At 37.2% G+C, this 21,369-nt stretch overlaps 1 protein-coding gene across 8 annotated transcripts; it reads left to right on the top strand.

The window, feature by feature from the left end:
• Nucleotides 1-1,608: 1,608 nt before the first annotated feature.
• Nucleotides 1,609-20,087, top strand: LOC116259159 (probable sphingolipid transporter spinster homolog 3). Of its 8 annotated transcripts, none has more exons than XR_007574078.1 (13): nucleotides 1,609-1,937; nucleotides 5,115-5,217; nucleotides 5,328-5,393; nucleotides 5,481-5,547; nucleotides 8,367-8,464; nucleotides 17,338-17,384; nucleotides 17,461-17,532; nucleotides 17,633-17,683; nucleotides 17,894-18,009; nucleotides 18,127-18,362; nucleotides 18,449-18,625; nucleotides 19,264-19,486; nucleotides 19,568-20,087. XR_007574078.1 is itself a non-coding variant. In XM_031636827.2 (6 exons), the coding sequence occupies exons 2-6, from the start codon at nucleotides 5,166-5,168 to the stop codon at nucleotides 16,780-16,782; spliced, it is 318 nt and encodes a 105-aa protein (XP_031492687.1). In that variant the 5' UTR covers nucleotides 1,609-1,937; nucleotides 5,115-5,165; the 3' UTR covers nucleotides 16,783-17,331. The 8 variants fall into 8 exon arrangements, 1 of the variants encoding a protein (XP_031492687.1); XR_004173875.2 differs by having other exon boundaries at nucleotides 19,264-19,414; XR_004173874.2 differs by having other exon boundaries at nucleotides 18,124-18,362; nucleotides 19,264-20,087.
• The last annotated feature ends 1,282 nt before the right edge of the window (nucleotides 20,088-21,369 follow it).

The raw sequence follows: 21,369 nt of genomic DNA on the forward strand, positions 1-21,369 counted from the left end.
ACATACTGGGAAACTAAGTGGTAGTTGGTGTAATAGCTCGCCAAACATTTGGCTAGTTGGAAGTCTAGGATGTTGGTAACAGTACACCAAGGGATTGTATCTGATTAGCTATGCCTTCCATAGCATCCTTGACTGCTAGTGTTCTCTATTACTTACCAAGGGAAATGTCAGGTGGAAGGAGAGGTAGTTCGAGCTGGGGCTACCATCTTCTTTTTGGAGCTTCCTTTGTCAGCCTATTATAGAAGGTGGCAAGGGATTCAGAGGATAAGAGGCATGGTAACTTTACAATGAGGATTTGGCGTAGGGATTCTCCATGGGTAAAGATGATCTATGATAAGTACCTTCATTTTCATAGTTTATGCACCTTAAGGTCTAAGGCTCACTGCTCATGATTTTTCAAGAGAATAATGCACATTTGCAAAGCTTCTCTCACCTAAAGAAAGTTCCATGTTTGATTACTCTGCCCAACTATCATTGAAGGATGTTTCTTGAGTAGTATATTATAGTGCTCATATATTTTAGGAACATTCTTATACACTTAGGCATTGAGAGGCCAGCCGGGAGGTTTCTTGACAGGCTTATTTGGAAACGGACCAGCATGAACAAAGTTACGCATTGGATATCTAGTTTCACACTTATAGAAGACATCCTACTCAAAAATTGGAGGAGTTGGTTCGGCATGAGGATGCTCATTCCCAGGCCGGATGGTTTATGCCAGTAGCCACCTCTTACATAGCATATCACTTGCCAATTGACGGATCCTTTGCTTCGAGGCAGATGAATCCATTGACCATGTGATGTTGTCCTGTAGTTTTGCTACCAAAGTAAGGTTGCTTGCTTCTCAACATTTTAAGGATAAGTATGTTCTTCACACTACCTGAGCTGAAATGTTGGTTCAAGCGCATACTCAAAAGTGGTTGGTTCCAGTCTTCTAGGTAATATGACATATGCTTTTACATAATTGCATGTCATATATGGCTTATTGGTCGTATATCAGGACTCTTTCCATGAAACACTCAAAAGTTCTCTTATCCAGTTGAGAAACACCCACATCTAACTTGCTACTAAGGCGGTTATCAGATTTGCATTCAAATAACCGCAACCTTGAGGGAAGGTAAGGCGGTAATTACTAGCAACTAGTGAAAGGAAGCGTGTTTGGGTGTCCATAGGTCAACCAATGATTTGCTGCTTCTTGAAAGTGTGACGCTCAACTCTATTTCAACCTCCTCACAAAATAACCATTGAATTAGTGTTATAGGAATTTTTTTTCGAGAAAAAACGTGAAAGAAGTTTAAAAGAAGGCTAGTAAAAAAGAAAAAAAGAAAAAACATGTTTTTCTTTAAAACGTCAATAAAAGGGGGTTAAAACGTCAGTACTTTTTCCTGGTTACATGAAATGTCGAATAACACCAGCATATATGTCATTCCACTTATATTAGAGACATTTCCTAAGGTTTATTGTATCTTGTTCTATAATAGTGATCACAAAAATAAAATTGGAACTCCAAATATCACTTGTATTTTTAAAAACGATATGCTTTTACGGTTCACTTTTAAAATCGTAAATTACAGTAGAAAAACAGAGGCGTTAAATGGTGTCTCCCTCGGAGACCCGTGTACACCACCTCTTTCGGCCCCAGATTCTTCATCCTCCGCGCCTCCGTCGCCGCCGACACCACCAACAGCACCGCCACAATCATCACCACCACCAGTACCACCACAATCATCACCACCACCACAATCGCCATCACCACCGCAATCATCACCACCACCATCAGCAACAGAATCAGTAACACCAATAGCACGAACGACAACAGCGGAAGCAGCATTAGAAACAATAGCGTCTGCGACGACAGCAGGAACAACGACAGTGGTCGTTGCTACGGGGGCGGTGACAATGGCGGATTCGTCGAATCCTTCATGGTTCACTCCTAAGAGGTATGCCTTTTACTTTCCGCTGGTTCCTGGATTTTCTTTTTTATTTTTGACGCCTTGTTTTTTACAATTCCTAGCGATTATTGGCGTCATTTACCCCCCGGTGGATTCTGGGCTCCCATGCGTCTCGATCTCTTTCTGCATTTTGGTTTCGTTGGAAAGATTAAAGGAGATTGAATGTGTTTCTGATTCCGGCATGTTGTTTTGTCAGTTTTTTGTGTTGGGGTTGGGCTCTTTTCCTGTTGGGGGATGCTCTCACCCGTTATTGTCATTGTAAATCGGTTCTTGATGGTGTTGGGGAGGATTCTGACGATCTTGATTAATCGTGGCCCCTTCATGATATTAATTTGATTAATCGTGCCCCACTGATTACGTTCATGTCCTCGGTCGAGGGTATCCCGTTTGAGATGGTAGTCATTCTTAGGCACATGATTCTATTTTTTAGCTGGAGCTATCGCCTTGGTAAAGAAGGGAAAACTTCTTGCGAGGAACACATGAGTACAAAAGATTTTGAAATTCTTATTATCGGAGGAAGAAAACAGAAATTTCGTTTTTAAATGTTAATACAACCAGCACGCCCATTGGCAGGAAGCAGGCCGTGATACGTCATCTTGCTAGAGTTAGAACTTAGAACGTAAGAACTGCTAACTACATTTGTTTCCACTCAGACATCATCGATTTTGTTTTCGGAAGGATTGTTTATCGTTGTGGTTTGTTAGGGATTTTTGTTCGATCAATCTTTTAATCTGTTCACTATTGTTAGTTTTTTTTTTCCCCCTAGAAAAATAATGTATAATGGACCGCTGTTTACTGCTAGTCTGCTACTACGAGTCTGTTTTGAAGTTCTTATTTGCAGAGTGCTTTTTATTGTGAACCTATGATAGTGTGATGTATCATACTGTTACTGCAACTGTGTTTTTATTTGCAGTGTTTATTTAATTGTGAATCTGTGATGTATCGTTTCTGTTAGGCTGTGTTTGTGTTTTTGTTTGTTTGCAGTGTGTTACAAGTTACAACTCTTTGTTTTTTTTTTTTTCATATTTGTAACTATGTTGTCTTAATTCTTACCATGGTATGCAGTTCTCACTTCTCAAATCTCATGTTATGTTTTAAAATTTTATTATGTTAATAAATAATAACACTGTATACTGTATAGTGTACAGGGTATCAATATCATGTATGTTTAGGTTTTTTCTGTTTAGATTATGTATACATATAGAATTTGGTATTTGGTAATCTAAATTTTGAACTTGTCATTATATATATATATATATATATATATATATATATATATGCAACCCCACACCCATTTGCACATGCACCCATGTGACATAGAACCCATCTTCATCGAAATCAGACATTTTACTCCTACTTTGCATTGTGACACTATATTTTCACAGATTTTCAGATTCTTCATTATAAACACTGTAAGATCACAGGCTACACAAAGACAATCTGTACCCTCTGTTTCTTCAATACCTGCCAAATCAGTAGGGCCCAGTTTGATGGATAGTTGACCAACTTCGTCGGCTAGTCAAGGACTAGTTCGTTGACCAACTAGTCCTTGTCTTGGTAAGTCACATTTGGTTTGCATTTCCAGTGCCATCAATATTGGTGCATATCAGCCCATATTTGTTCATGCACATGTCGGCCCCTCATTGCAACAGTGCTGGGCTAATATGGTACTTCGTAAATATTGGCCAATATGAGACCAGTTTGGGCCATATTGTTCTTCATTTGCTGATTCAGCCCATATCAGAATAATAGTTAAACATTAACTTTTTGATCTGAAAGTTTATTTATTTTTTATGCCCGATACTGCCTGATATGAGGATGATACTTATCATCTTTTGAGGGTGAAGTAGATATGCTGACATTGGCTTTTACCTTTTTTCCTAGAAAACATCTTTAGGAAATATTGTTGCCTTTTCTCTTTGCCTATGTTTCTGTCATTTGCATAATAATTTTTTAACATGAGAGAGAGAGAGAGAGAGAGAGAGAGAGAGAGAGAGAGAGAGAGAGAACCCATCTGATCTTTGTATTCCCAAAGGCCAAAACACATGTTCAAAAAAATAAAGTAGAACATTCAAGTCCTGATGTCTTTCTTTTTTGCTTTAGATTTCTTGTTCATGATCTTCAACTATTATTTAGATCTTTTCACAAAATTATTTTTGAAGCGTTCTTCCAATGCAAAAGCACTTATCAAGATTTTAGGTAATAACCCAGTCTAAATCTGGACTGGGTGCACATGAGTTGCCCCAAACTTGGCACAGTTCAGGCCCGGCTTGAGCTCAGCTTGGGCCTATTTCCACCAGCTCAAGCTCCTTAATTAGTTTGATGTACGAGCCAAGCCATTATCTGAGCCTGTGGCTGAGCTTAGGTTGAGCCATGCACTCACCTGGGCCAAATAACAAGGTTAAACTTTTTCAAGTACAATGTACCTATGGATTCAATCATGGAACATGTAATTTCAAAGTCCTCAAAGACATCCACTGGACCAATGCCAGCTGAGTTATCGATATGGGAACAACTCTTATAAGTGTTCCTTGAGCTTTTACAAGTCAAGTACGTGTAACTTGACCTGTTTAGTTGCTTGAGGTAAACTATTGGCTTGAATTTGACTTGTTTAACAAAGGTTCGAGCTGGAGCTAAGCTTAGGCAATTTCAGCTCATATTACTTGGCTCATTGTGCAACCTGTGGATCCGGTCTGGCCTAGTAACTAGTTATGGTTGATACTCAAATGGATTAGACCACAATGCTTGATGGTATAGAATAGTAGAAGACAAGTATATCTGAGGCTCATGAAATTTTTCAAAATCTTAGATGTAGGGTGATTCTCAAGCCCCTCTCAATACATGAGATGTTACAACCTGTCCCCCTTATGTAGCACATGTTTTTTCATGTTAGACCCCATATTTGAGTGTTAACTTTGCTCTAATTCTGAAGGCAACAAGTCAAAGCAAAAACTAGTCCAAGAACCTGCTAATTTCTCCCTTAACTGTCTCTGGTTCACATAATAAACAGATCATGTACTAGGACACTAGGTAATATGGCACGTAGGTACATAAGGCCCACAAGGTTTCTCAAATTTTTAGATGACTCCTCTATGTCACGGATGTTACATTCTTCTGTAATAGTTTTGAAAGTTTAATGAATGTAAGCTGTATATATATTGGTAGGTTGGAAGCTCTACTAATTGCCGAGTGGCATTCTGGGTAGAGGCATGCTTGATGCTTCCATTTGCTATTCTTGGATTTGTGATTAGGCCTCTGCAATTGAAAGGTGCAGAATTTCTCATCAGCAAATTCAATGATTCTTCATCATCTCTTATCGTTATTAGCATGACTCAGCTTTGAAATACACTTCCAACTTGACCTTATTTGTTCTTACAGGCTTTTTTTCATCTTCAAAATCATCAATTATGGCAAGCATTCAAAAGGCATTGGTAGACAGCAAAGGTAGAAAGCTGCAGCTCGAATATGTTAAAGTGCAGTATCTTCTTTTTTTCTGTTAGTCTTTTATGGTTCTGTTTTGCCTACTTTTAGATGAAGTAAAGGTTGATGGAGATGCTTCCACTGCGAGTGATGATAGGAGCAAGAAGAAGTCATCTTTGTATGTGTATCCTTGTGCTTATGTATAAATTCATGCATGTAGGTGTCTTATTTACGGTTGTGCTTGTGGTTGCATACTTTCATGTCTTCTGAAGTTTGTATTTGTGGTATTGCATGTCAAGTGTGAAACACACATCCAAATTTGTTACTTTCTAGTGTTTAGGTATCTAATGAAAGCCATAAATTCTATAGCTGTTGCTGGATTGTAGTTTATATATGGATGGAGTAATTGGTAATATAAGGCACCTGCTAATAGTAATTTCCACAATATGGTAATAATTTCTCCTTTATGTGAAATTACTATGTATTAAAGAGCAGTTGATGTCACTCAGTGGTGGCACTGTTTCTTACATTGATTGCAATCTTGTAGCAACCCTAATGTGGTTCCATTATAAACAGCCCTTGCAGTTGGCTATTTTTTTCCATGTTGTTGGTCTCTCTCTATGTCACAAGGACACGACACTTTGGGTGCTTGCACCCTTGTTGATATGATGTAGATGCTGCTAGAGTGTGGCCCTAAAAAAAGGGAAAATAGAGGAGGGAAAAGGAAGAACATTTTTTTGTTTTAAACATCCTTTTTGTTACTATTTTCAAAAAGAGCCTGTGTTCCTTGATTTTATATCATCTCATTTTTTAAATTCTCATTTTTAACTCTCTCCCCCCCTGCGCGGGCGCACACACACACACACACACATATATAATTGTCCAAACACTTGAAAAAAATAAAACTAGCAATAAAATTGCTCACAAGTAATAAAAGTAGCAATTACCGATTAGCACACTATGATTTTATCAATGATTTAGTGGGAAAGGAAATAATTTATTTGTTGCCGCACCCAAGCTGCACCTAATACGATTTATGTTCGACAAACTGTTGAAGAATCCATGTTACTGAGATCCATTATCACCTAAGTCATACAGACACTTATGATATGCCAATGTATTTGTGTCGGTACGGGGACACAATTATGTGTAGAGGTGGGCATCGGGTCGGGTACCCATTACCTGGCCCGATCGGGCCCGGGCCCAGGCCCAGGCCGGCCTAATAATTATTGGGCCAGCCCGGGTTGGACCGATGGGACTCGGTAGGTCCGGTAAAATTTATTTCTTTAATTTTACATATTTTATTATTAAAAATGTATTTTATATATAAAAAACTTATTTTATATGTAAAAAATCGTTTTTTTATTTTAATCTGGCTTGGCCGGGCTGGGCCCGGGCTTCGGGCATCGAGCCCTGGCCTGAGTTTTGGACAGCGGGCAGGCCTGGACCCGGTTCTTATTGGGCCGGGCCAGCCCGATGCCCAGGCATAGTTATGTGGGTGTGACTGTATTTTAAAACTTCAAAATTTATATTTTCAGACAATTTTTTTTCATTTTGAGCTTTCCCTTTTTTTTATTAACCTTCCACCAAGGTTCTATATTTTTGCTCTCATTTTTTTTTTAATTTTGACAATTCTTGTGGATCATTATATATGTAAAGCTGCCATTTCCCCGTACCCAAATTTTTGTAAAATCACCATGCCCAATTGGTTGGCCATACCTGTACCCATACTAATGTGACTTAGACTGTCACAAAAACCCATTTTTTTTTAAAGAAAAAACCCTTTTTGTACTTAAAAAATAAGTCGGCAGAAAAAACTCGTCTCTTTTGAAAAATATGCCAATACCCAAGTCACATGGGTACTTTAGTAAGGCCTATGTACCCATGTCGCTACGTACCCATGTCGCCATACCCATACCCAAGGGGTGACTTGGACATACTTGTTTTCTTTTTAGATCAAAACTGATCCAAACTTCTTAATTTTACTTGATTTAATTTTTTTTCAATTGGATTTTTATTCTATTTTGTAAGTTATTGTTCATTAACATGCAATGTTGTTATTTATATCACTTGTTTATTTAAATATTGCTTTCATTTTGATTTTTTTTGTATATTATTTTCTATATATACATACATATATGCTATCGTACCTTTGTACCCACATTTTCTAAAGTTGCCTTGTCTGCACCCGTATCTCCATACCTAAAGTTGAACCACACTTGTACCCTTGTGACTTAGGCCAGAACAAAAAAGAAGCCAAAAAAGGTACCTAAATGCATTTTTATGTTTTTGATATTTTTTTTGACATGTTTTATTTTTATTTCTATGTTTTATTTTCTCATTTATTGAATTTTATTTTTATGATGTTTTTTAATGCTTTAAATTTGCTGAGATTTTTCCTGAGATTTTCAACTTTGTGTATTATACCAGAGAATAATCTTGCCATTTAAAAAGCTGTAAATGATACTTGTGACTATGCTTACATCCATAGTCATAAAAACACGTTTTTTTTGAAAAGAATGCAATAAATTAAATTGCTGTTTAAAACTTTTAAAAAACATATTTTTTTGAAAGAAACATTAAAAACGAAAATTTATTTTCGCATTTTTTTACTATTTTTATTTTTTTCATTTGTAATGCCAAACAGTTTTTTTTTTATTTGTTGCAAATCTACTTATCTTTTGATGTTTTGTGTTATTCGTTTCTCACATATTTTATTTTCCCCCATTTTTAGTTTTTTTAAATTTTTAAAAATTTACCGTATTCTTCACGTATTTTTCCTGTGTTTTTCAAGCTTGCCGTATTATACCTGAGAAAAACCTCGCGTTTAGAACTCCAATTTTTTTTCCCATTACCGTCATTAACTAGATCTGCAGCTATCAATCATTTTTGGTGCAAGTAATTTGGATCCCTTTATCATATATCTCTGTAGCCATCCATAAAATATTGTGAAGGCTAACAAACTTGTTATTTAATGTCGTATCATGCTTATTTTAGGTCCAACAGTGCATCAAAGGTTATGATGCAAGTTTCGAGGTTCTGGGGTGATCTAAAAGTACTTCTGGCCGACAAGGTCTACGTTGTACATGTTTTAGGTACTTGTTTCTGTCTGTCACTCTAACATTATTTCTCACTTTGCATGCATAAGAAATCATGAGATCATGGCCAATTTTTGGTGAACCATTCTGCCATAATAAATGGTGATTTGTCTGCAGTTTTTCATATTTATGCAAGGAACTGTAGACCCTGAATTTATCCATATAACTTTATTCATCACTTATTGCTCCTGATGTTTACTGAACCATTCTATCATTATAAATGGCACTCTATATGCAGTTATGTGTATTTGTGCACTATGCAGATCACCAATTGTATCCATGTAACCGCATTCTTCATTTTGTTAGTTCTTTGGTAGAATTTGATTCTCTAGCTTTTGCTTAAGATTAGTTGATACAAATGTTTTGCACACTTAGTTGTCAAGGCGCCCAGGTGCTGCCCGGGGGCACCAGGCGGCGCCTAGCACCTAGGCGGGACTAGGCGCGCCTAGCCAAAAACGGCAACCTTTTTTTTTTTTTGATTTTTTAGTTATGTTAACCATTACATAATAAAATTATGTACTTGCTGACTGAACTGTAAGCTTCTATTCCAAATAAAACTTGAAAAACTGTTCTGTTATGTTCTAATTGAATGATTATACTTTGTAAGTAAAGCCAAAAAGTAAAAACATGATAAACTGTTCTGTTCTTGTTTACGTGACAGATTGTCAGTACATTTCCAGGTTGTTTACATACTGGAAAACTGTGTTGTTCTGTTCTAACTGATACCTACACAAAAGAAAACAAATCATTCTTGTTTACATACTGGACAATGCTTGCATTTCTTATAGACTATTTCAGTTATAGACTATTTCATTTGAATCATTTCAAACAAAAACCATATCAAATCAGTACATATAGGTTGCACGAAAACCTCAAAACAAGAGAATTTGGAGAAGATTGCCGGGGCACAAGACCGATCAAACTTTGCTGGATAGTCGTACATTTAGAGTCTAACAGAGTCCAATCCCATAGTTGTCATTATCATGCACTTGATGATTTTACAAAACCCACCACAAAGGATTGGTTTATCCTAAGCTTCCTTTGGAAAAAGATAAGAGCTTAACCTAAACCATTTGTAAAACTTCCAATCAGTTGAGAACTCAACATTTATTGAAAATCGTCACCATTAAACCAACCTTTTGTATAGAAGTTCATACTTTTATAGGAGAGTTGGTGAAGTTCATTTTTCTACCCAACCAACCTATACTGCTTTGCATTCACCCTCTTCTTTAGAGTTGAATTCCTTCCTTCTGGTGATATACCATTTGATGTCAAGATTTTTTTGTAAAAGTGAAAATTTTCAGTTTTGCTTAAAAACATTTTAAAAGTGTCTTCTCACACAATGATGTGGCTTTTCTTTATTCTTAGTACCTCCTTGAGTAGAAGGATAAAATTTCAAGGTTTTGTTGCCAAACAATGGAAGAGGAAACTTGAAAAAATCCTGGATATGAGCAGTATGGAAAAGTCCTGTGAAGTTGACAAATTCAAGACTAGGAAATGCTATTGACTTTAGTAATCAAGCATCTGCAAGGATTTAGCAGGAAAATATCTTGATAGAGAAGCCAAAATGTTCTATAAGATCTTGGCAGGTAGCAAAATGAGAGTTGAGAGATGGGCTCGGGGCTTGTGTAGTCGTTCCTCTGGGTCAGTAATCAAGAGTACCGGGTAGGCATATAGGTGATTTATGTCTATACCGCGAAGATAACGACTTATGAACCTTTGTCTCGTCGAAAACCCGTAAGGTGAAGCGGGTTGGATACGCAACAAAGCTACACATAACCACCAAAGCGGTGGAGCTTCGTAGTAGCCTTTGGGGTGGTGAGGTATTCCCTCAAAGGTGAAGGTCGGCCAAAAAAAAAAAATCAAAAGGCAAAAGCTGAATGCAAGAGAAAGAAAGAAAAAAAAAACAAGAAGAAAAAAAAAGCAAAAGGTGTTTGCCAAGAGATGAAAGGCATGAAGGCTTAACTCGTAAGAATTGAATGTGACAATCTTTGGTAGATGTGCGATTCTAGAGTCAATATATTCTCCTAGTTTTGATTACCTAAGATGCTGAGGATGATTCTTTATGTTCATATTTTGGAAATTGAAAGACATCAATTCTAGAGATTTGACAGCATTGACGCGTAATGAATCCTAATGCTTGTACGGTACTATGTGTCAATGAAGGCCATATTATTGTTAGAATTTAAATATTAGACATTATGTAAGTATACATATGTTTCATATATGATTTGTATATATGAATATCTATGTATGCATAGGTGTTATGTATTTTATTTTATTTGCTTCCTTTTCGTTTTTATGTATTTTTTATTTCTTTTCTTTTTCTATTTTTACCTTTTCCTTTTTTGTAAAAGGGAACTAGCTGTTGGACCAGCTTCCAACGGCTAGATTTCTAGCCGTTGGAGCTGGCCCAACAGCCAACTCCTCCTTCTTCTCTCCCTTTCATTGTACTATATATATGGGACTGTTGTCCCTTGTTTGGTTAAGGCTTTTAGGCCTCTCTTGTGTATTCTTCTCTTGAGATTAATAGATTTGGTATCTTCTCCTCAAGTTTGAGGTTTGGTTGTGTATTACCTATTGAAGTTGTTGGGATCTTCAAGAGTGTATCTCTTGAAGCATTTGTATTCTCAAGATCAGGCCTGATTTACATGGTATCAGAGCCTCGTTTTGGCTCTTTGTGTTGCTGTCTTTCAAGCTTGGAAGATCCAATTATTACTCTTTCCTTGGAGCTGTGAAGCACTCCAAGTGTTCGATATATTGTTGGCTGAAATTTGACACAAGAAGGTGCTGTTATTTTGCTGGCCTCTTTTGGTGATATTTGTGACGGGATAAAGCTCCCTTGGTGGTGAAGATTGTGGCAGTCCTTGACGCGTCGAAAGCTTCATTTTTGTGTGGCTGTTTTTCATCCTAGCACTACCTCAACGTCTCTTTTACAAGGTACACATTATGGATGAAAGAACTTCTTCTACTCCTCTTCCCAAATTAACTTCATCAAATTATGTTTCTTGGGCAAAAACTATGGAACATTTTATTAGAAGTAAAGGCCTATGGGGACTCGTTGATGGGTCAAAAAGTGAACCTCAATTAGTCCTCACCAAGACCATAGATGGTAAAGCTCAAGAACTAGATGGAGTTGAAAAAGACAAGGCTATGAATGAATATGAGAGAAAATGGGAAGAGTGGAAGATAGGACACCACAAGATTATCACTTGGATTATTGCTTGTGTTGATACTACAACCATGGGCCAAATAGCAAAACATAATTTTGCTCATGAAGCTTGGGAATTCCTCAAGAAAACCCACACTATGAAGGATGTGGCCTACATGTGCAATCTTCAAATGAAGATTGCAAGTCTCCAACAAGGAGACAAGACCATTAAAGAATATGTTGGAGAAATGGAGCAATTATGGGACGAACTTGCTCTATTTGAACCCGAATGGTATGATCCAAGAGACATTGGAGTTAGAGAAAAACAAATCCAAAGGGAGAAATTTTATAAATTTATTCTTGGTCTTAGATCGGAATATGATGGAGTCAAAACTTCCTTGCTCCATAGGCATAAAGTGCCATCTATGAACGAAGCCATAGCGGAACTTCAAATGGAGGAGAATAGACTCAATTTTTCAAAAGACAAGAGTGAAAGTGTTCTTGCTACCTCAAGACCCGGTGCTCATATGAGAACTTATAGGCCTCCTCACTTTAATCGAAACTATGAGCATAGCAATAATGGCAACAAGAAGATTATATGTTTCCATTGTCAAGAAGAAGGACATACCAAACTTAGATGTCCTAAATTGAGGAGATTTGATAAAAAGACAAGTGTGGCTGGGACAATGTATGAAGAAAACAATCGATTTGACCTAGACAAACTTGTAAGTGCCCTCCAACCAAAGCTTATTGATGCTCTTCAACCGCTTTTCAAAGGAGGAGGGACTTCTCCAATCTCCGGAGCAACCGTGGCATCTACATCATCAAGTAAGTACTCTTGGATTCTTGATTCCGGAGCTTCATTTCATATGACCCCTTGTAATTCTTTGCTTACCGAATGCACTAAGGAAGAATCGTGTCCATTTGTTAAAACCGCCGATGGAACTCCTCTTGAAATCAAATGTGTTGGGAATATTGATCAAAATTTTAATTCAAAAGTTTTTAAAATACCAAAAGTTAGATTTATTCCCAAACTTAACTTAAATCTCTTGTCGGTTTCTCAAATAACAAATCATGGATGCGATATTGTCTTCTCACAAAATAAATTTTTGATACAGGACCATCTTTCCAAGAAGATGATTGGGGAAGGTTCTAGGAAAAATGATCTCTACTATGTTGACTATTTGGATCTTTCCAACCCTACTTGCAATATAGTCAAGAAGAGTGACATTCAAGTTTGGCATCAAAGACTTGGGCATTCAAGTTTAGGAAAAATGTCTTGTATCCCTTTTTTGGAAGAGAAATGTAAAGAAATGATCTCTTGTGATGATTGTATTAAAGCCAAAATTAAGGCTTTACCTTTTGGAAATAGAAATTCTGTTGCAAAAGCACCTTTTGAATTAGTGCATTCGGATGTATGGGGTCCCGCTCCTATTATGTCTAAAGGTGGTTTGCTTTATTATGTCATTTTTGTGGATGATTACTCTCGATATGCTTGGGTTTACTTTCTTAAACGCAAATCCGAAGTCCTTATGAATTTTAAAAACTTTTACAACATGATCAAAACTCAATTTGATGCAAACCTTAAAATTTTTAGAAGTGATTCCGGGGGAGAATTCATTTCCAATGAATTTGAAGAATTCCTAAAAGAAAAGGGAGTTATACACCAAAAGTCTTGTCCCAAAACCCCCCAACAAAATGGAGTCGCCGAAAGAAAACATAGACATATTCTTGAAACAACAAGAGCTCTTCTTATATCAAAAAATGTTCCAAAAAATTTTTGGGCTGAAGCAATTTTAACATCCATTTACTTGATTAATAGAATGCCCTCTAAAGTTTTAGAAAATATTTCACCTTTTCAAAAACTTTTTAACTTGGAGCCAACTTATAAAAGATTCAAAGTCTTTGGTTGCAAATGTTTCATTTTAAATGACAAAAATGATAAACTTTCATCTAGGGCTATTCAATGTGTCTTTATTGGCTATTCCGAAACTCAAAAAGGGTATAGATGCTATGATATTGAAAAAGATAAGGTGTATGTTTCAAGAAATGTGATATTTTTAGAAGAAGAAAATGGCTTTAATGAAAATAAACCCAAGCATGAAGATGACTATTCTTTTTTATGGATAAATGATGATGATGTTGATAATGATGATGATGTTTTGCCTTCTTCACATAATGATGCTCAAAATGAGGTTGAGAATACTCCTTTTGATAGATCTTCACCAAGAAGTGATGGATCACCAAGAGAAGTTATAGTTTATAAGAGAAGGTCTCAACAAAACATCCAAGAGTCTCAACCTACTCTTAGAAGATCTCAAAGAGATTCTCATCCACCTGAAAAATTTGTTTCCTATGAGTCTTTTTCCCCAAAACATAGAGCTTGCTTATTAGCTATTCACTCTCATGTTGAACCTTCATCCTATCTTGAAGCCAAAACTAACCCACATTGGATTGAAGCAATGAACAATGAACTTAGAGCCCTTGAAGACAATAAAACTTGGGACATTGTGTCTCTTCCTATAGGGAAAAGGACAATAGGATGTAGGTGGGTTTACAAAGTCAAGACTAGAAGTGATGGATCACTTGAAAGGTATAAAGCTAGACTTGTTGCCAAAGGATATGCCCAAGAATATGGGATTGATTACGAAGAAACCTTCGCCCCTGTTGCTCGTATGACCTCTGTTAGAGCTCTTATTGCCATTGCCTCCATTAAACAATGGTCTATATATCAATTGGATGTCAAAAATGCTTTTTTGAATGGATACTTAAATGAAGAGGTATACATGGATTCACCCCCTGGGCTTGATTTACCTCAAGGAAAAGTTCTTTATCTTAGAAAGGCATTATATGGCTTGAAACAAGCTCCAAAAGCTTGGTTTGACATGTTTAGCAATGTTATGTTCAAACAAGGTTTTAAATCATGCTATTCTGACACTGCTATGTTTGTTAAAAATACTGCTATAGGTATAATTGTGTTACTTTTATATGTAGATGATATGATTATTACAGGTAATGATGCCAACGGAATTATGCAGGTAAAAGACTTTCTAAAGAATGAATTTGAAATGACTGATTTGGGTAAACTAACATATTTTCTTGGTATTGAAGTAGCTTATAGTAGAAGAGGATACTTACTCTCACAAATGAAGTTTGCCAATGACATTATAAGCAGATCAGGTATCACTGATGACAAGGTGGTAGACACTCCTGAAGCCTTAGGAGTAAAGATGAAGATTGATGATGGAGAAATTCTAGAAAATCCCACTCCATTTCGTCAATTGGTTGGAGCTCTCACATATCTATCCATTACAAGGCCTGACATATCACATGCGGTACATGTCATAAGTCAGTTTCAACAAAGACCCACTTCTGTACACATGGGAGCCGCATTGAGGATTGTTCGATATGTCAAACACACAATCACTAAAGGACTTTTTCTATCATCCTCATCAAACTTGAATATGATTGCCTATACTGATGCTGATTGGGGTGGAGATCCTAATAACAGGCATTCCACCACCGGTTTTTGTGTTTTTCTAGGTGACTCTCTTATTTCGTGGAGGTGCAAAAAACAAAATAAAGTCTCTCTATCATCAACTGAAGCAGAATATCGTGCCATGGCCACCACCACCATGGAGATTGTATGGTTAAAAAGCTTATTGAAGGACATTGGAATTGACTTAAATGAAGCAACCAAGCTCTGTTGCGACAATAAAAGTGCCATCTACATTGCTAGCAATCATACTTTTCATGAAAGGACGAAGCATATTGAAATGGATTGTCACTATGTGAGAGAAGAATATCTTAGCCGAACAATCGATATATCCTTTGTCCCTTCCGAATATCAACTTGGAGATTTCTTCACCAAAGCACTTGCTTCAGCACGTTTTCAGTTTCTTCTTGGCAAACTTTCGGTGATCACACCGTAAGTTTGAGGGGGGGTGTTAGAATTTAAATATTAGACATTATGTAAGTATACATATGTTTCATATATGATTTGTATATATGAATATCTATGTATGCATAGGTGTTATGTATTTTATTTTATTTGCTTCCTTTTCGTTTTTATGTATTTTTTATTTCTTTTCTTTTTCTATTTTTACCTTTTCCTTTTTTGTAAAAGGGAACTAGCTGTTGGACCAGCTTCCAACGGCTAGATTTCTAGCCGTTGGAGCTGGCCCAACAGCCAACTCCTCCTTCTTCTCTCCCTTTCATTGTACTATATATATGGGACTGTTGTCCCTTGTTTGGTTAAGGCTTTTAGGCCTCTCTTGTGTATTCTTCTCTTGAGATTAATAGATTTGGTATCTTCTCCTCAAGTTTGAGGTTTGGTTGTGTATTACCTATTGAAGTTGTTGGGATCTTCAAGAGTGTATCTCTTGAAGCATTTGTATTCTCAAGATCAGGCCTGATTTACAATTATTTGCACACGAGTACTCATGCTTATTAGTTAAATTGATCATTTTTGAACTATTTTAAAGTAAAAACTTGATATCTAATCTCCTTTGGTCTTGAAAGATGTTTGTCATTTGATTACCAATCCCCTTTGGCTTTGAAAGATGTTGGCCATTCCATTACCAAACCATTATTATTCCATCTTAACCGCTTGTCTTCAACATAACCTAGATTTAGGGTTGAGTCTGTCATGCAAAGCCTCTTCTCTTTTCAAAAGGACCAGTCAATTTTGTAGTCGATTTTGAACTGACATTTTTGAAAGGTTCTATTTGTCGAAGTTGCTTGGGTTTTGGGTTTTATGTCCTCGGGTCCTTGATGGTTTTGGACCAGGTTAGTACTCAGTTTCTTTCTTCTTGTGTCACATTAGTGTCAGGTTAGTTGAATAGATCCTTTAGTTAGCTATTGCACATGTCCAACATAGGTTAAGGTCATTGGCTTCATTTGTTTTCAGTATGATCCTATTTTGATTTAGTTTGGTTATTTAGTTTTGTTGAGTTGGGCAATTGTTGGTTTGATTTTATAGTAGTTCAATCTTCTTCGTTTTCCACTTTAGTGGTTTTCAGCATAGTGTCATGTTTAGTTTTCACTTTCATTGTGACGTGGGTTGTTTAGGTGCTTTGTTTTATTAGTTGCTTGGTTTTCATTTTTCAATTCCTTCACTTGTGTTGCAGACCGACTATCCCTCGGCTCCACGCTTGCCAAATAGGTTTGAAAAAGTCAGCCCGTGACAACTTGATTCTTTTGATAAATAAATTTTTGCTGCACAACTTATTGTTTGAAAGTGTCAATGTCCAAGGATGTCGTGCATGATCTAATAAATTTATGTATATATTACATATATATAATACATGTAATATATTGTATAGTTGTATGTAGATAATATTGTAGTATATGACATAAATAGTTTATAGTTATATGTGTATGTATATATAATAGTTTTATATATGTATATTACATAAATATTATATATAATTGTATATAATGTATATATGACAGCATAAATGTAGTAGATATTATATAACGTATACGTAAATGTATAATATGGAGATCATGACTGGTTTTGAAGGATGTAGATAACACCTCTTCTCCAATATGTCCATTTTATTAAATAAATCACTTTAAATTTACACAAAAAAGGACAAATATCTGGAAGGCTCAAAGTTTATTATTTATTATGCTGCACAGTTTCAACTGTTAAGTTTGGTATTTGTTACGTGCATATTAGTTGATTTTTTAATTTTGGTGGATTTTTTTGTGGAAGGATATGAGGACATGTTGGGACTGAAATCGATTCAAGAAATGTAGAAGGTTCATGATGATTAATTTGTTTCATTGAGGTCTAAGTAGTTCAAATTCTCTTTCTTACCTTTGTCATCTTCTGCAGTATGTCAATACGAAAACACAGAAAATATCTCTGCTTCTGAAAAAGCGGATTACCACACCAAATTGGATCAAGGTAATTGAAATGCATCAACCTTTTTTCTGCCTGAAGGATGAAAAGAAAAGTCATGTTATGTTCAGGCACTTATTTCTTCATAATTGATAATTTTACACAGCATAAGGAGCGCAGAGAAGTTCACATGTTCGTAGACCTGCTTCTTCAAGAGGTAAATCATACGTTGTGCTCTTTAAGCTAAAGTTACTTGGCTACCAGGATTTTTATTTTTTTATTTTTTTATATTTGGTGTTATAGTGACATGTACTATCTTCCATGCCCTGTGGGCCTGTACTGTAGCACATAGATCATAATGGCTAAAATTGGCTCTGGCTCACCAATTCTTTTTTGGGTTTTTGGTTTCTGTATTATTATTATTTAGGGCTTTTCAAAGTTCTTGCAATATATAGGAGATAAGGCATATCATGGAGCTTCCAATGGAGCAATCATAATCTTCTCAGAAATTTCTTGAGCTTAGTTCCTGGGTGCAAAATAGAGGTAGTGTTTCCAATCAATAGTGGTCGTCAATTTTATGTTATGTTTTAACAAGTTACAAAAGAATTTAGTCAATTTGATTGGTCCTTGATCTTGCACTTTGCATGTTCTGAAAAGAAGGGAGAAGAGTATTCATAAGTTTCAGTAAGCGAAGTCAAGCAGATTTTAGTTCGCTGCTCAACGCCAAAGCATCATCGCTCTGACAGCACTGGTAGTGCAAATTCCTCTTGCGGTAACCTTCTTCGGGACGAAAAAATTAGCATACACAGCAAGTTCGAAGCCAACTGCTTGAAAGTCATCTTGCTAAGATTTTAAAGCAAAAAATGGAGACCTTCACAAAAATTGAGTTTACGCAGGTAATATGTAACTGATTTCTGGATATGTTATTGAATATAGGCATGTCCATGTAAAAAATATAAATGTTTCTGCTCCTTGTTTACAGGAGTCAGTGATCTCAACCGTTGTGAAACTCTTCTTGAAAAGCTTTGTACAGTTTGTGAGACTCCAGACGTTTAACCACGGTGGATTTCAGCAAATCCAGTTGGACATGCAGTTCCTTCGAGCACCTCTTAAAGAAATTGCTGATGATGATGCAGCTATTGATTTCCTACTTGATGAGGTACTTTATTGAAATTTCAAGCTTCACGAACTATAAGCTTAAGATCCAACTAAGCAACGCTTCTGGCAAGGGTACATAGCGTACTGGTTTAGAGGTTGGCCATTGCATTCATAAAAAGATAAATACATTTTCCCAGTATGCTGTAACTGTTGTCATTGTTTCATGTTGGAGTTCTGCCTTTTAGCAACATCCTAGAATTAGCAGGAAGATGAAGGTGATTTTGAGGGAAAGCATTCACTACACCATAGATGCCAACAGCAGGCTGCTAGCAGTTATGTTTGCAACTAAAGCCTCAAACTATTGAATAAATGATTTCCCTTCTGAAAGTAAGATGAATACATTGCCCTATGTGGACTCCCGAGGTGTTAGATTTATCTACTTTAGTTCTCATGGAAATGGTATGGTACAATATAAAAAAAAGACAGGTGTTGTATCACGGAAATTAGTTCTATTTAGATGTTAGATACATTTTGATGAGGACCTTTTAGTTTTGTTATTTTGACTTGATTTTGAATGAAATCTATATGCCTAGGTGATTGTTGGTGTGCATCCTTTGGATGCGTGGCTGAAAGCCTGAATCAGTTATGAATGTTTTTCGTGCTATGTTTGTCAACTACTTTCTTGTTTCAAATTTGCAGGTCTGTGTGGCAGCTGCAGAACGTTGTCTTGATTCAATTCCTCTAGAGCCAGCTATTTTGGAGAAACTGATCCAGGCAAAATTGCCCAAGAGTTGATCAATGGATCTGATGGTTTGAAAAATATCCGATGCATTATTCTGCGGGCCAACAGGTGGTCATTCGCACACTGGCCTGTGCATGCTTCACTGTCACCACTTTTTTTCTGTATTTCCCAAGATCATGCGTACGGAATTTTGTTAGGGATAGAAGTCTTCCACAAAAATTTTAGACATTTTCTAAGTTTTCCTTTTACTTAACGTAGCAGCTTGTGTGGGCCACTGTCAGAGGAGTTTGGCAGTTCGTTTGTGTTCTCTTGGGTAATACGGCATTGAAAACTGAGCTCTTTCCATCACATGCTCATGGTCTTACCGTGCGCAGACCTTGCAGGCAGGTTCTTCTAGAAATTCATGAATAAAATGTAACTGCCACGTTGTGATGGGACAGTCCCAACTTTCTTCTCAAAATTGAATTGAGAAGGCTTTTGTTGCTTAAAGGGAGGTACTGCTCAAGGATCTGTTGTACGTGATAACTTACTCTGGTCGTCTTTTCATATATGCTTGGATAGTGCACGCAGCTGGTTGGTTGTTCCAGGTTTGTATAGTTACCGGCTTAGGTTTTTGACATTGTACATTCGGGTTATGGAGCTTGTTAGAAACTTCCAAGGCAGTTCAGCACTATCTTTCTGCGGTGAGTACATGACATTTTCTTTCTTTTTTCCTTTCTTTGTATAAACAAGCTATGGTAGTAGATCCGACCAAATGGCAGTGGCATATTGAATTTCTTCAGATTGAAGTTCTCAAGTCCAGCCCCCGGTTGGTGATTGAAACTCTTGTTGACAAAAGGTATGTTATTATGGTCAATCTACATAATTTTGGTTGCTTTCTCAAAAACATTGCCGTCCAGGCTGTGCTTGCAATTGAACATTTGGAGTGAGAATAATGCGTTTAGAAGATGGCAGCTGCTAATTTGTGTTTGCCCAGTGTGTGGCAGTAAAGATCTCAGTTTGTGGTGATACATTCTCTTTTCATTTTCAAAATCTACACAAATACCCCCTTAATTAAGGGTGGGCAGTGGGCTTGCGATTTGACATTGGAGCTGGCCCAAAATTTTTTATTTCAACTCCATCAACGTAAGCAGTACATGCATGAACAGTGTGTGGACATGATACTCCCTTTTTCCTAGTGGACCGCCGTCGTGATGCAAGCCTTATTTAGCCCTGCTTTTAGGATTCCAGGGTGACGTTCGGCCAGGGGGCAGTAGGACTGCCTTGCAGCCATGGTTGGTGCGGTGGTCGCGCTCACGAAAGTGGCGACTTTGGTTGGCCATGCTTTTGATTGTTGGAAGATTTTTAACTATAAGTTGCCGGCTCAAGTTTCAGCAAGAGTGCAAGTTCAAGGAGGGCTCTCCCATTGGTCGAGTTAGGTGTTGGCGGCAAAAAAGGAGTTTCCTTCTTGGCATGATCACATTGGCTCAAACAAGGGAGAGCACCTACAATCTAGGAACTTTCCAAGTTGGCTAACTGGGCTCACAATCCTAGGCACTACAATATGTGGGAGTGGGTCCCACACCTTGCTGAGGTTGGGTGCAGCTGGGCCTAGGAATGTATGGGTCGTCTCAACTCTGGTTCGACTTGAACTTACTCATTTATGCTCAACTTGAGCCACTATGCTCAACTTGAGCCACCTACTTGATTAACTGGCCAACCTTGAGAAGAATGGGGGAGCCAACGGATGGTTGGAACATTATTGCAATGGATCACCAACCACGCAGAGATTTTAGTCCTGCAAATTTATGCGGCACCACTGTCACAAACTGGAAACTGAAATCCGGAATGGGTTGTGTAGAAAGTGGAGAAGTAGGGAAAGATCGTGAAGCAGATGGGCTTGAGACACGAGGGGAAAGGTTCACGAACTCTAGAGCCTGGAACCTCAACTCCCTCGGATAATCCGCTACGCATCCAATTCTTGGACCGACACCACTGCACCATTTGAGAGATAGCTGGTGCCCATATGATTGTGCCTTGCTCTTGGAATCGATTCTCTGCAATATCTTCTTTGGAGGAACTTC

The sequence above is a fragment of the Nymphaea colorata genome, chromosome 8, assembly GCF_008831285.2.
Source record: "Nymphaea colorata isolate Beijing-Zhang1983 chromosome 8, ASM883128v2, whole genome shotgun sequence".
In the NCBI taxonomy this organism is placed as follows: Eukaryota; Viridiplantae; Streptophyta; class Magnoliopsida; order Nymphaeales; family Nymphaeaceae; genus Nymphaea; species Nymphaea colorata.